The sequence below is a fragment of the Bombina bombina genome, chromosome 1 (assembly GCF_027579735.1).
Source record: "Bombina bombina isolate aBomBom1 chromosome 1, aBomBom1.pri, whole genome shotgun sequence".
NCBI classification, from domain to species: Eukaryota; Metazoa; Chordata; class Amphibia; order Anura; family Bombinatoridae; genus Bombina; species Bombina bombina.
The window spans coordinates 12,389,890-12,402,620 of record NC_069499.1 but is presented as its reverse complement, the minus strand read 5'-3'; the positions used below and the strand labels follow the sequence as shown (position 1 = coordinate 12,402,620).

Below are 12,731 nucleotides of genomic sequence, written 5' to 3'. Positions count from 1 at the left end.
TGCTTAACTGATGCCCATGGTAATGTACCCATAATGCCTTAGTAATGCACTGTGTAATGTGCCTATACCTGCTTAACTGATGCCTTAAGTAATGCACCCATAATGTCTTAGTAATGCACTGTGTAATGTGCCTATACCTGCTTAACTGATGCCTTAAGTAATGCACCCATAATGTCTTAGTAATGCACTGTGTAATGTGCCTATACCTGCTTAACTGATGCCTTAAGTAATGTACCCATAATGCCTTAGTAATGCACTGTGTAATGTGCCTATACCTGCTTAACTGATGCCTTAGGTAATGTACCCATAATGCCTTAGTAATGCACTGTGTAATGTACCCATAATGCCTTAGTAATGCACTGTGTAATGTGCCTATACCTGCTTAACTGATGCCCATGTAATGTACCCATAATGCCTTAGTAATGCACTGTGTAATGTGCCTATACCTGCTTAACTGATGCCTTAGGTAATATACCCATAATGCCTTAGTAATGCACTGTGTAATGTGCCTATACCTGCTTAACTGATGCCCATGTAATGTACCCATAATGCCTTAGTAATGCACTTTGTAATGTGCCTATACCTGCTTAACTGATGCCCTTGGTTATGTACCCATAATGTCTTAGTAATGCACTGTGTAGTGTGCCTATACCTGCTTAACTGATGCCCATGGTAATGTACCCATAATGCCTTAGTAATGCACTGTGTAATGTGCCTATACCTGCTTAACTGATGCCCATGTAATGTACCCATAATGCCTTAGTAATGCACTGTGTAATGTGCCTATACCTGCTTAACTGATGCCCATGTAATGTACCCATAATGCCTTAGTAATGCACTGTGTAATGTGCCTATACCTGCTTAACTGATGCCTTAGGTAATGTACCCATAATGCCATAGTAATGCACTGTGTAATGTGCCTATACCTGCTTAACTGATGCCCTTAGTAATGTACCCATAATGTCTTAGTAATGCACTTTGTAATGTGCCTATATCTGCTTAACTGATGCCTTAGGTAATGTACCCATAATACCTTAGTAATGCACTGTGTAATGTGCTTATACCTGCTTAACTGATGCCCTTAGTAATGTACCCATAATGCCTTAGTAATGCACTGTGTAATGTGCCTATACCTGCTTAACTGATGCCCATGGTAATGTACCCATAATGCCTTAGTAATGCACTGTGTAATGTGCCTATACCTGCTTAACTGATGCCCTTAGTAATGTACCCATAAGGCCTTAGTAATGCACTGTGTAATGTGCCTATACCTGCTTAACTGATGCCCATGGTAATGTACCCATAATGCCTTAGTAATACACTGTGTAATGTGCCTATACCTGCTTAACTGATGCCCATGTAATGTACCAATACTGCCTTAGTAATGCACTGTGTAATGTGCCTATACCTGCTTAACTGATGCCTTAGGTAATGTACCCATAATGCCATAGTAATGCACTGTGTAATGTGCCTATACCTGCTTAACTGATGCCTTAAGTAATGTACCCATAATGCCTTAGTAATGCACTGTGTAATGTGCCTATACCTGCTTAACTGATGCCTTAAGTAATGTACCCATAAGGCCTTAGTAATGCACTGTGTAATGTGCCTATACCTGCTTAACTGATGCCTTAGGTAATGTACCCATAATGCCTTAGTAATGCACTGTGTAATGTGCCTATACCTGCTTAACTGATGCCTTAAGTAATGTACCCATAATGCCTTAGTAATGCACTGTGTAATGTGCCTATACCTGCTTAACTGATGCCTTAGGTAATGTACCCATAATGCCTTAGTAATGCACTGTGTAATGTGCCTATACCTGCTTAACTGATGCCTTAGGTAATGTACCCATAATGCCTTAGTAATGCGCTGTGTAATGTGCCTATACCTGCTTAACTGACTCCTTAAGTAATGTACCCATAATGCCTTAGTAATGCACTGTGTAGTGTGCCTATACCTGCTTAACTGATGCCCATGTAATGTACCCATAATGCCTTAGTAATGCACTGTGTAATGTGCCTATACCTGCTTAACTGATGCCCTTGGTTATGTACCCATAATATCTTAGTAATGCACTGTGTAATGTGCCTATACCTGCTTAACTGATGCCTTAGGTAATGTACCCATAATGCCTTAGTAATGCACTGTGTAATGTGCCTATACCTGCTTAACTGATGCCTTAGGTAATGTACCCATAATGCCTTAGTAATGCACTGTGTAATGTGCCTATACCTGCTTAACTGATGCCTTAGGTAATGTACCCATAATGCCTTAGTAATGCGCTGTGTAATGTGCCTATACCTGCTTAACTGACTCCTTAAGTAATGTACCCATAATGCCTTAGTAATGCACTGTGTAGTGTGCCTATACCTGCTTAACTGATGCCCATGTAATGTACCCATAATGCCTTAGTAATGCACTGTGTAATGTGCCTATACCTGCTTAACTGATGCCCTTGGTTATGTACCCATAATATCTTAGTAATGCACTGTGTAATGTGCCTATACCTGCTTAACTGATGCCTTAGGTAATGTACCCATAATGCCTTAGTAATGCACTGTGTAATGTGCCTATACCTGCTTAACTGATGTCTTAAGTAATGTACCCATAATGTCTTAGTAATGCACTGTGTAATGTGCCTATACCTGCTTAACTGATGCCCTTGGTAATGTACCCATAATGTCTTAGTAATGCACTGTGTAATGTGCCTATACCTGCTTAACTGATGCCCATGTAATGTACCCATAATGTCTTAGTAATGCACTGTGTAATGTGCCTATACCTGCTTAACTGATGCCCTTAGTAATGTACCCATAATGCCTTAGTAATGCGCTGTGTAATGTGCCTATACCTGCTTAACTGATGCCTTAGGTAATGTACCCATAATGTCTTAGTAATGCACTGTGTAATGTGCCTATACCTGCTTAACTGATGCCTTAGGTAATGTACCCATAATGTCTTAGTAATGCACTGTGTAATGTGCCTATACCTGCTTAACTGATGCCATGGTAATGTACCCATAATGCCTTAGTAATGCACTGTGTAATGTGCCTATACCTGCTTAACTGATGCCTTAGGTAATGTACCCATAATGTCTTAGTAATGCACTGTGTAATGTGCCTATACCTGCTTAACTGATGCCCATGGTAATGTACCCATAATGCCTTAGTAATGCACTGTGTAATGTGCCTATACCTGCTTAACTGATGCCTTAAGTAATGCACCCATAATGTCTTAGTAATGCACTGTGTAATGTGCCTATACCTGCTTAACTGATGCCCATGGTAATGTACCCATAATGCCTTAGTAATGCACTGTGTAATGTGCCTATACCTGCTTAACTGATGCCCATGGTAATGTACCCATAATGCCTTAGTAATGCACTGTGTAATGTGCCTATACCTGCTTAACTGATGCCTTAGGTAATGTACCCATAATGTCTTAGTAATGCACTGTGTAATGTGCCTATACCTGCTTAACTGATGCCCATGGTAATGTACCCATAATGCCTTAGTAATGCACTGTGTAATGTGCCTATACCTGCTTAACTGATGCCCATGGTAATGTACCCATAATGCCTTAGTAATGCACTGTGTAATGTGCCTATACCTGCTTAACTGATGCCTTAAGTAATGCACCCATAATGTCTTAGTAATGCACTGTGTAATGTGCCTATACCTGCTTAACTGATGCCCATGGTAATGTACCCATAATGCCTTAGTAATGCACTGTGTAATGTGCCTATACCTGCTTAACTGATGCCCATGGTAATGTACCCATAATGCCTTAGTAATGCACTGTGTAATGTGCCTATACCTGCTTAACTGATGCCCATGGTAATGTACCCATAATGCCTTAGTAATGCACTGTGTAATGTGCCTATACATGCTTAACTGATGCCCATGTAATGTACCCATAATGCCTTAGTAATGCACTGTGTAATGTGCCTATACCTGCTTAACTGATGCCCATGTAATGTACCCATAATGCCTTAGTAATGCACTGTGTAATGTGCCTATACCTGCTTAACTGATGCCCATGGTAATGTACCCATAATGCCTTAGTAATGCACTGTGTAATGTGCCTATACCTGCTTAACTGATGTCTTAAGTAATGTACCCATAATGCCTTAGTAATGCACTGTGTAATGTGCCTATACCTGCTTAACTGATGCCCATGTAATGTACCCATAATGCCTTAGTAATGCACTGTGTAATGTGCCTATACCTGCTTAACTGATGCCCATGGTAATGTACCCATAATGCCTTAGTAATGCACTGTGTAATGTGCTTATACCTGCTTAACTGATGCCTTAGGTAATGTACCCATAATGCCTTAGTAATGCACTGTGTAATGTGCCTATACCTGCTTAACTGATGCCTTAAGTAATGTACCCATAATGCCTTAGTAATGCACTGTGTAATGTGCCTATACCTGCTTAACTGATGCCCATGGTAATGTACCCATAATGCCTTAGTAATGCACTGTGTAATGTGCCTATACCTGCTTAACTGATGCCTTAGGTAATGTACCCATAATGCCTTAGTAATGCACTGTGTAATGTGCCTATACCTGCTTAACTGATGCCTTAAGTAATGTACCCATAATGCCTTAGTAATGCACTGTGTAATGTGCCTATACCTGCTTAACTGATGCCCATGGTAATGTACCCATAATGCCTTAGTAATGCACTGTGTAATGTGCCTATACCTGCTTAACTGATGCCCATGTAATGTACCCATAATGCCTTAGTAATGCACTGTGTAATGTGCCTATACCTGCTTAACTGATGCCCATGTAATGTACCCATAATGCCTTAGTAATGCACTGTGTAATGTGCCTATACCTGCTTAACTGATGCCCATGTAATGTACCCATAATGCCTTAGTAATGCACTGTGTAATGTGCCTATACCTGCTTAACTGATGCCCATGTAATGTACCCATAATGCCTTAGTAATGCACTGTATAATGTGCCTATACCTGCTTAACTGATGCCCTTGGTTATGTACTTACCTTCTTTAGTAATGTACTTATAACTGACTTATTGATGCCTTGGTAATGTATCCCTCACTAATGCACTTGGTAACCTACCCATCCCTGGTTTAGAGAGCACCTAGATAATTTGTTCACTGCACCTTCTATTTCCCCTGCAGGGTGCTGCTTCCTACATCACTGACGGCCCGGCCTTACTCAGAGAGGAGCACAAATGGTGAAATCCACTTGACAGACAGCTGTGTGAGGGTAAGTCATTGTTCTACCTGCTCTGTGTGATCCAGTATATGTTCCACTTGGTGCGGTATAATGTACCTTTTGTGTGTGCACTATAAGTGTTACTGTATTATCCCCTGCCCCTCAATTACTGTCTGTCTCACTGTGTAATCTCCTTTGTCAGCGACTGCGTGAGGTGACAAGTGGAGCTGAGTTTCTGCGCCTTCAGGTCGATAGTGGTGGCTGCTCCGGATTCCAGTACAAATTCTCTCTTGATGCAAACCTCAGTGAAGATGACCGGTAAGTGGGGGGACTTGTTTGGCATGCAAGGGGCTTGGTGAGATAAACCTATATGGGCCCAAGGTTCTGGTGGCATAGCTCATATAGAGGGCAGTGGTATAGCATGTTTCGTCGGCAAGGGATAGTTTGTGTGGCTGCTTAGGATATAGATGGAAAGCTTGCTTAGTGGGCGAGGGCCCTGGTGGTATAGCTTGCGCTGGGGCCAAGGTTGGCACCAATTCCCTCCTTGCTCTCTTAGATACTTGCAGTAAACGGCCCTTAAAAGCGCTATACGTGATTACTCTTAATTTCCCTGGCTGCTTAGGATACAGATGGAAAGCTTGCTTAGTGGGCGAGGGTAGTTTTAGGTTGGGGCCGAGGTCTCCGGGGGGGGGGAGTAGTTTTAGGTTGGGGCCGAGGTCTCCGGGGGGGGGAGTAGTTTTAGGTTGGGGCCGAGGTCTCCGTGGGGGGGGAGTAGTTTTAGGTTGGGGCCGAGGTCTCCGTGGGGGGGGGGGGGGAGTAGTTTTAGGTTGGGGCCGAGGTCTCCGTGGGGGGGGGGGGGGGGGGAGTAGTTTTAGGTTGGGGCCGAGGTCTCCGGGGGGGGGGAGTAGTTTTAGGTTTGGGCCGAGGTCTCAGGGGGGGGTAGTAGTTTTAGGTTGGGGCCGAGGTCTCGGGGGGGGGGGGGTAGTTTTAGGTTGGGGCCGAGGTCTCGGGGGGGGGGAGGAGTTTTAGGTTGGGGCCGAGGTCTCGGGGGGGGGGGGGGGGTAGTTTTAGGTTGGGGCCGAGGTCTCGGGGGGGGGGGGGGAGTAGTTTTAGGTTGGGGCCGAGGTCTCGGGGGGTGGGGTAGTTTTTTAGGTTGGGGCCGAGGTCTCCGGGGGGGAGGGGTAGTTTTTTAGGTTGGGGCCGAGATCTCCGGGGGGGAGGGGTAGTTTTAGGTTGGGGCCGAGGTCTCCGGTGGCGGTAGCTTATATGACATGCTGTCTCCCTGTGCAAGACTGGTGGAGTATTTAGCACTTTGTTATTTTAAAGAGACCCCGTACTGTTGTGTTTTTTTTTATTTATTTATTTTATAAATGTGTTCCCAATGACTTGTTGTTATATCAGATTACTGGATATTCATCATTTGTTTGTTTTTGCTATTGAAATAGCCGTTTGCTCATTGGAACCACCACCCGTAATGACAATGTGAGTACCTATACATTGGCCTTGTTGTTTGAAATAAGATAGGTAGATTTTCTCTTCCTGCAGGCTCAGACTAGTTGAATGGGCATGTTCTTGAGAACAATAAGTGGTGGTTTCAATGAACAAAAACAGCTATTTTACATACAGAAATAAACCTTAAGGAGCAGTTTCCTGTGCATTTAAAGCCCGGCAGCTGGAATGACAAGTAATTAAACTTTGGGGGATACATTTGTGCTCTGAAGCAGGATGAATTATGTTCCTCTCTGGAATTGGCTGTTTAACAGCTGCTGTGTTTAAGCCACAGAAGAATTCCTTGCAGGTAAAGGGACAGTAAACCCCTTAATAACATATCAGCCAAATCTAAACATTTTTTTAAAACATTTTGTTTGCTGCAATTGTTTTTCAATAGCCAAACGCTACCCACAAGTTGTCTAATTTAGATGAGCTTCTCCGGCCTTTAGTCTGCAGATATCAAGGCTAAGCTCGGTCATTATGTTATTGTAAAATGCATTGGTTTGTAGTTATGTGATAAAGCCAAATAGGGACAGATATGTAGTAGAGTTAGTATCAAAACAGCAGAACTGTTCAATTCCTCAGGAGCCACTGCTGGAATTGTTTTTTTTTTTTTTTTTTAAATATAGATAATCCCTTTATTACCCATTCCCCAGTTTTGCATAACCAACACAGTTATATTAATACACTTTTTACCTCTGTGATTACCTTGTATCTAAGCCTCTGAAGACTGCCCCTTATCTCAGTTATATTAATACACTTTATCTCTGTGATTACCTTGTATCTAAGCCTCTGAAGACTGCCCCTTATCTCAGTTATATTAATCTACTTTTTACCTCTGTGATTACCCTGTATCTAAGCCTCTGAAGACTGACCCTTATCTCAGTTCATTTTACAAACTTGCCAATCAGTGGCCTCTCATAAATAACTCCACGTGGGTGAGCACAATGTTATCTATATAACACACACATAAACTAGCAGTATCTAGCTGTAAAAAACTGTCAAAATTCACTGAGATAAGAGACGGCCTTCAAGGGCTTGTAAATTAATGAGTCTACCTAGGTTTAGAGAACAAAGCAAGTTTGATGCTAAAAGGGAATTGTTTAAAATTACATGCCCTATCGGAATCATAAAACTTTAATTTTGACTTTACTGTCCCTTTAAACGATGTCTAGTAATAAGGAAAATATACTGTGTACTGGAGCTGCTTATTACAGCGGCTTGTGAGGGCTGTGTGATCTGATGTAACGTACCTGTGACTAGACTGAAAAATACTTATGTACAGCTGTAATGCCGGACTGTCTTGTACAGGGTATTTAGTAAGGTCTGTGAGATGTAACGTACTTGTGACTAGACTGAAGAATACTTATGTACAGCTCTAATGCCGGACTGTCTTGTACAGGGTATTTAGTAAGGTCTGTGTGATGTAACGTACCTGTGACTAGACTGTAGTATACTTATGTACAGCTGTAATGCCGGACTGTCTTGTACAGGGTATTTAGTGAGGGCTGTGAGATGTAACGTACCTGTGACTAGACTGAAGAATACTTATGTACAGCTGTAATGCCGGACTGTCTTGTACAGGGTATTCAGTGAGATGTAACGTACCTGTGACTAGACTGAAGAATACTTATGTACAGCTCTAATGCCGGACTGTCTTGTACAGGGTATTTAGTGAGGGCTGTGAGATGTAACGTACCTGTGACTAGACTGAAGAATACTTATGTACAGCTGTAATGCTGGACTGTCTTGTACAGGGTATTCAGTGAGATGTAACGTACCTGTGACTAGACTGAAGAATACTTATGTACAGCTGTAATCCCGGACTGTCTTGTACAGGGTATTCAGTGAGATGTAACGTACCTGTGACTAGACTGAAGAATACTTATGTACAGCTCTAATGCCGGACTGTCTTGTACAGGGTATTTAGTGAGGTCTGTGAGATGTAACGTACCTGTGACTAGACTGAAGAATACTTATGTACAGCTGTAATCCCGGACTGTCTTGTACAGGGTATTTAGTGAGGTCTGTGAGATGTAACGTACCTGTGACTAGACTGAAGAATACTTATGTACAGCTCTAATGCCGGACTGTCTTGTACAGGGTATTTAGTGAGGGCTGTGAGATGTAACGTACCTGTGACTAGACTGAAGAATACTTATGTACAGCTGTAATGCTGGACTGTCTTGTACAGGGTATTCAGTGAGATGTAACGTACCTGTGACTAGACTGAAGAATACTTATGTACAGCTCTAATACCGGACTGTCTTGTACAGGGTATTCAGTGAGATGTAACGTACCTGTGACTAGACTGAAGAATACTTATGTACAGCTCTAATGCCGGACTGTCTTGTACAGGGTATTCAGTGAGGTCTGTGTGATGTAACGTACCTGTGACTAGACTGAAGAATACTTATGTACAGCTGTAATGCCGGACTGTCTTGTACAGGGTATTCAGTGAGGTCTGTGTGATGTAACGTACCTGTGACTAGACTGAAGAATACTTATGTACAGCTCTAATCCCGGACTGTCTTGTACAGGGTATTTAGTGAGGTCTGTGAGATGTAACGTACCTGTGACTAGACTGAAGTATACTTATGTACAGCTCTAATACCGGACTGTCTTACACAGGGTATTCAGTAAGGTCTGTGAGATGTAACGTACCTGTGACTAGACTGAAGAATACTTATGTACAGCTCTAATGCCGGACTGTCTTGTACAGGGTATTCAGTGAGATGTAACGTACCTGTGACTAGACTGAAGAATACTTATGTACAGCTGTAATGCCGGACTGTCTTGTACAGGGTATTCAGTGAGGTCTGTGTGATGTAACGTACCTGTGACTAGACTGAAGAATACTTATGTACAGCTCTAATCCCGGACTGTCTTGTACAGGGTATTTAGTGAGGTCTGTGAGATGTAACGTACCTGTGACTAGACTGAAGTATACTTATGTACAGCTCTAATACCGGACTGTCTTACACAGGGTATTCAGTAAGGTCTGAGAGATGTAACGTACTTGTGACTAGACTGAAGAATACTTATGTACAGCTCTAATCCCGGACTGTCTTGTACAGGGTATTCAGTGAGATGTAACGTACTTGTGACTAGACTGAAGAATACTTATGTACAGCTCTAATGCCAGACTGTCTTGTACAGGGTATTCAGTGAGATGTAACGTACCTGTGACTAGACTGAAGAATACTTATGTACAGCTCTAATACCGGACTGTCTTGTACAGGGTATTCAGTGAGGTCTGTGAGATGTAACGTACCTGTGACTAGACTGAAGAATACTTATGTACAGCTCTAATACCGGACTGTCTTGTACAGGGTATTCAGTGAGATGTAACGTACCTGTGACTAGACTGAAGAATACTTATGTACAGCTCTAATGCCGGACTGTCTTGTACAGGGTATTTAGTGAGGTCTGTGAGATGTAACGTACCTGTGACTAGACTGAAGAATACTTATGTACAGCTGTAATGCCGGACTGTCTTGTACAGGGTATTCAGTGAGATGTAACATACCTGTGACTAGACTGAAGAATACTTATGTACAGCTCTAATCCCGGACTGTCTTGTACAGGGTATTTAGTGAGATGTAACGTACCTGTGACTAGACTGAAGAATACTTATGTACAGCTGTAATGCCGGACTGTCTTGTACAGGGTATTCAGTGAGGTCTGTGAGATGTAACGTACCTGTGACTAGACTGAAGAATACTTATGTACAGCTGTAATGCCGGACTGTCTTGTACAGGGTATTTAGTGAGATGTAACGTACCTGTGACTAGACTGAAGAATACTTATGTACAGCTCTAATCCCGGACTGTCTTACACAGGGTATTCGGGGAGGAAGGTGCCCAGCTGGTGGTGGATGTTCAGTCTCTGGAGTTAGTTAAAGGCAGCTCGGTGCTGTTTGCAGAAGAACTGATCCGAAGCTCCTTCCAGCTTGTTAATAATCCTCAGGCGGAGCAGGGCTGTTCCTGCGGAGCCTCCTTCTCCATCAAGCTGTGACCTGCCTGTGTGCCCGGCACTGCACTCTGTACATCGCGTGTCTATTTGTAAATAAAAGTAATATATATTTCTGTGTGTGGCCTTCTATAATCTTCAGTATCGGCTGTATGCACCAAGGGAGAAAGGATGTCAGGTGTGGTTGCTGGCATGCAACTATGTGTTTAATCCTAGCAAAGTAAGTTGTCAAAACAATACAAAAAAATTGCAGTCTTCTAAAATACAGAGTCCAAAAAAAAGAAAAAAGTAAAATGTGAGAGACGAAAGAGCAACAAGTCATACACTGTTCAGTACAGAGTGAAAAGCAAGTTGTGACTGATTTGCTAATACACAGGCTGTGCGCTAATGTCACATGCTGCGTCAGCTGTCTCGTGGAGGGTTAGGGTAATCCCTTCTATCTATGGGCTCATGCACTTCGTCATGTGATAGTGCACAGCCTGTGTATTATCCAATCGGACACTATTGCTTTTCACTCTGTACTGAGCAGTCTGGTACTTGTTGCTGTTTTGTTTCCTACAGCAACTGTGTAAACGGTGACCCGGTATTTACTGATATCATATGCCCCTCCCTCTAATATTAAATTACACTGCAGGTAAGTGACAGAGTTACTGATGACATCATCATATGCCCCTCACTCTAATCCTAACTTACACTGCAATTAAGTGACGGAGAGTTACTGATTACATCATCATATGCTCCTCCCTCTAATATTAAATTACACTGCAGGTGACGGAGAGTTACTGATGACATCATCATATGCCCCTCCCTCTAATCCTAACTTACACTGCAGTTAAGTGACGGAGAGTTACTGATTACATCATCATATGCCCCTCCCTCTAATCCTAAAATACACTGCAGGTAAGTGACGGAGAGTTACTGGGCACTGCAGGTAAGTGACGGAGAGTTACTGGGCACTGCAGGTAAGTGACGGAGAGTTACTGGGCACTGCAGGTAAGTGACGGAGAGTTACTGGGCACTGCAGGTAAGTGACGGAGAGTTACTGGGCACTGCAGGTAAGTGACGGAGAGTTACTGGGCACTGCAGGTAAGTGACGGAGAGTTACTGGGCACTGCAGGTAAGTGACGGAGAGTTACTGGGCACTGCAGGTAAGTGACGGAGAGTTACTGGGCACTGCAGGTAAGTGACGGAGAGTTACTGGGCACTGCAGGTAAGTGACGGAGAGTTACTGGGCACTGCAGGTAAGTGACGGAGAGTTACTGGGCACTGCAGGTAAGTGACGGAGAGTTACTGGGCACTGCAGGTAAGTGACGGAGAGTTACTGGGCACTGCAGGTAAGTGACGGAGAGTTACTGGGCACTGCAGGTAAGTGACGGAGAGTTACTGGGCACTGCAGGTAAGTGGCAGAGTTACTGGGCACTGCAGGTAAGTGGCAGAGTTACTGGGCACTGCAGGTAAGTGACAGAGTTACTGGGCACTGCAGGTAAGTGACAGAGTTACTGGGCACTGCAGTGACCGCTAGATTACATCATGACTAGATAGAGCTGAGGAATAACCTCAATACTAAGTTTAGAAAATAACAAAGTGCCGTAGTTACAAAGAATGGGGTGAGGGGGGGGAGAGCTATCTAGGGGTATACTCACAATCGTGCCGGACTTTAGAACACTCCTAACACAAAGCATTAAGTACTAATAAAAAGTAAATCCCTAACTTAGGGGAAATTAAAGTTAGCCCATAACTTCAGGATAATATTGTGCCCCGCAAATTCAGAGGGTATAAGTAAATAAATCCAATAACTGAAATCAGCGGACTGCCTCAACCACCCATTGCTGCCGGAGGGAAAGCAAAAGAAAACCTAAATCAGACATCTAACTCAATGACCACGACTCCCCTAAGATAAAGCAAAAATAGTCTTCTTATACTCATCAATCTGGCCCGTGCCAACCCACATCACTACCCCAAGTGTCTACAGTTAAGAGTAACTATGAAAAAGGAACTAGACAATAAACCAAGATCAATTTCTTCCGTACATGTACAACACCTTATGTAATTTACCTTCTCAACTGTCTATGT

The 12,731-nt window shown here is 43.0% G+C and overlaps 1 protein-coding gene across 1 annotated transcript; it reads left to right on the top strand.

Annotated features, from left to right (window-relative positions):
- Positions 1-5,158: 5,158 nt before the first annotated feature.
- Positions 5,159-10,772, top strand: ISCA2 (iron-sulfur cluster assembly 2; the record flags this gene model as incomplete). The annotated part of the gene is given in 3 exon segments (XM_053689025.1): positions 5,159-5,246; positions 5,398-5,513; positions 10,529-10,772. Coding segments are annotated over 3 exon segments (379 nt in total), but the record flags the coding sequence as incomplete, so codon positions are not given.
- Between the last annotated feature and the right edge of the window lie 1,959 nt (positions 10,773-12,731).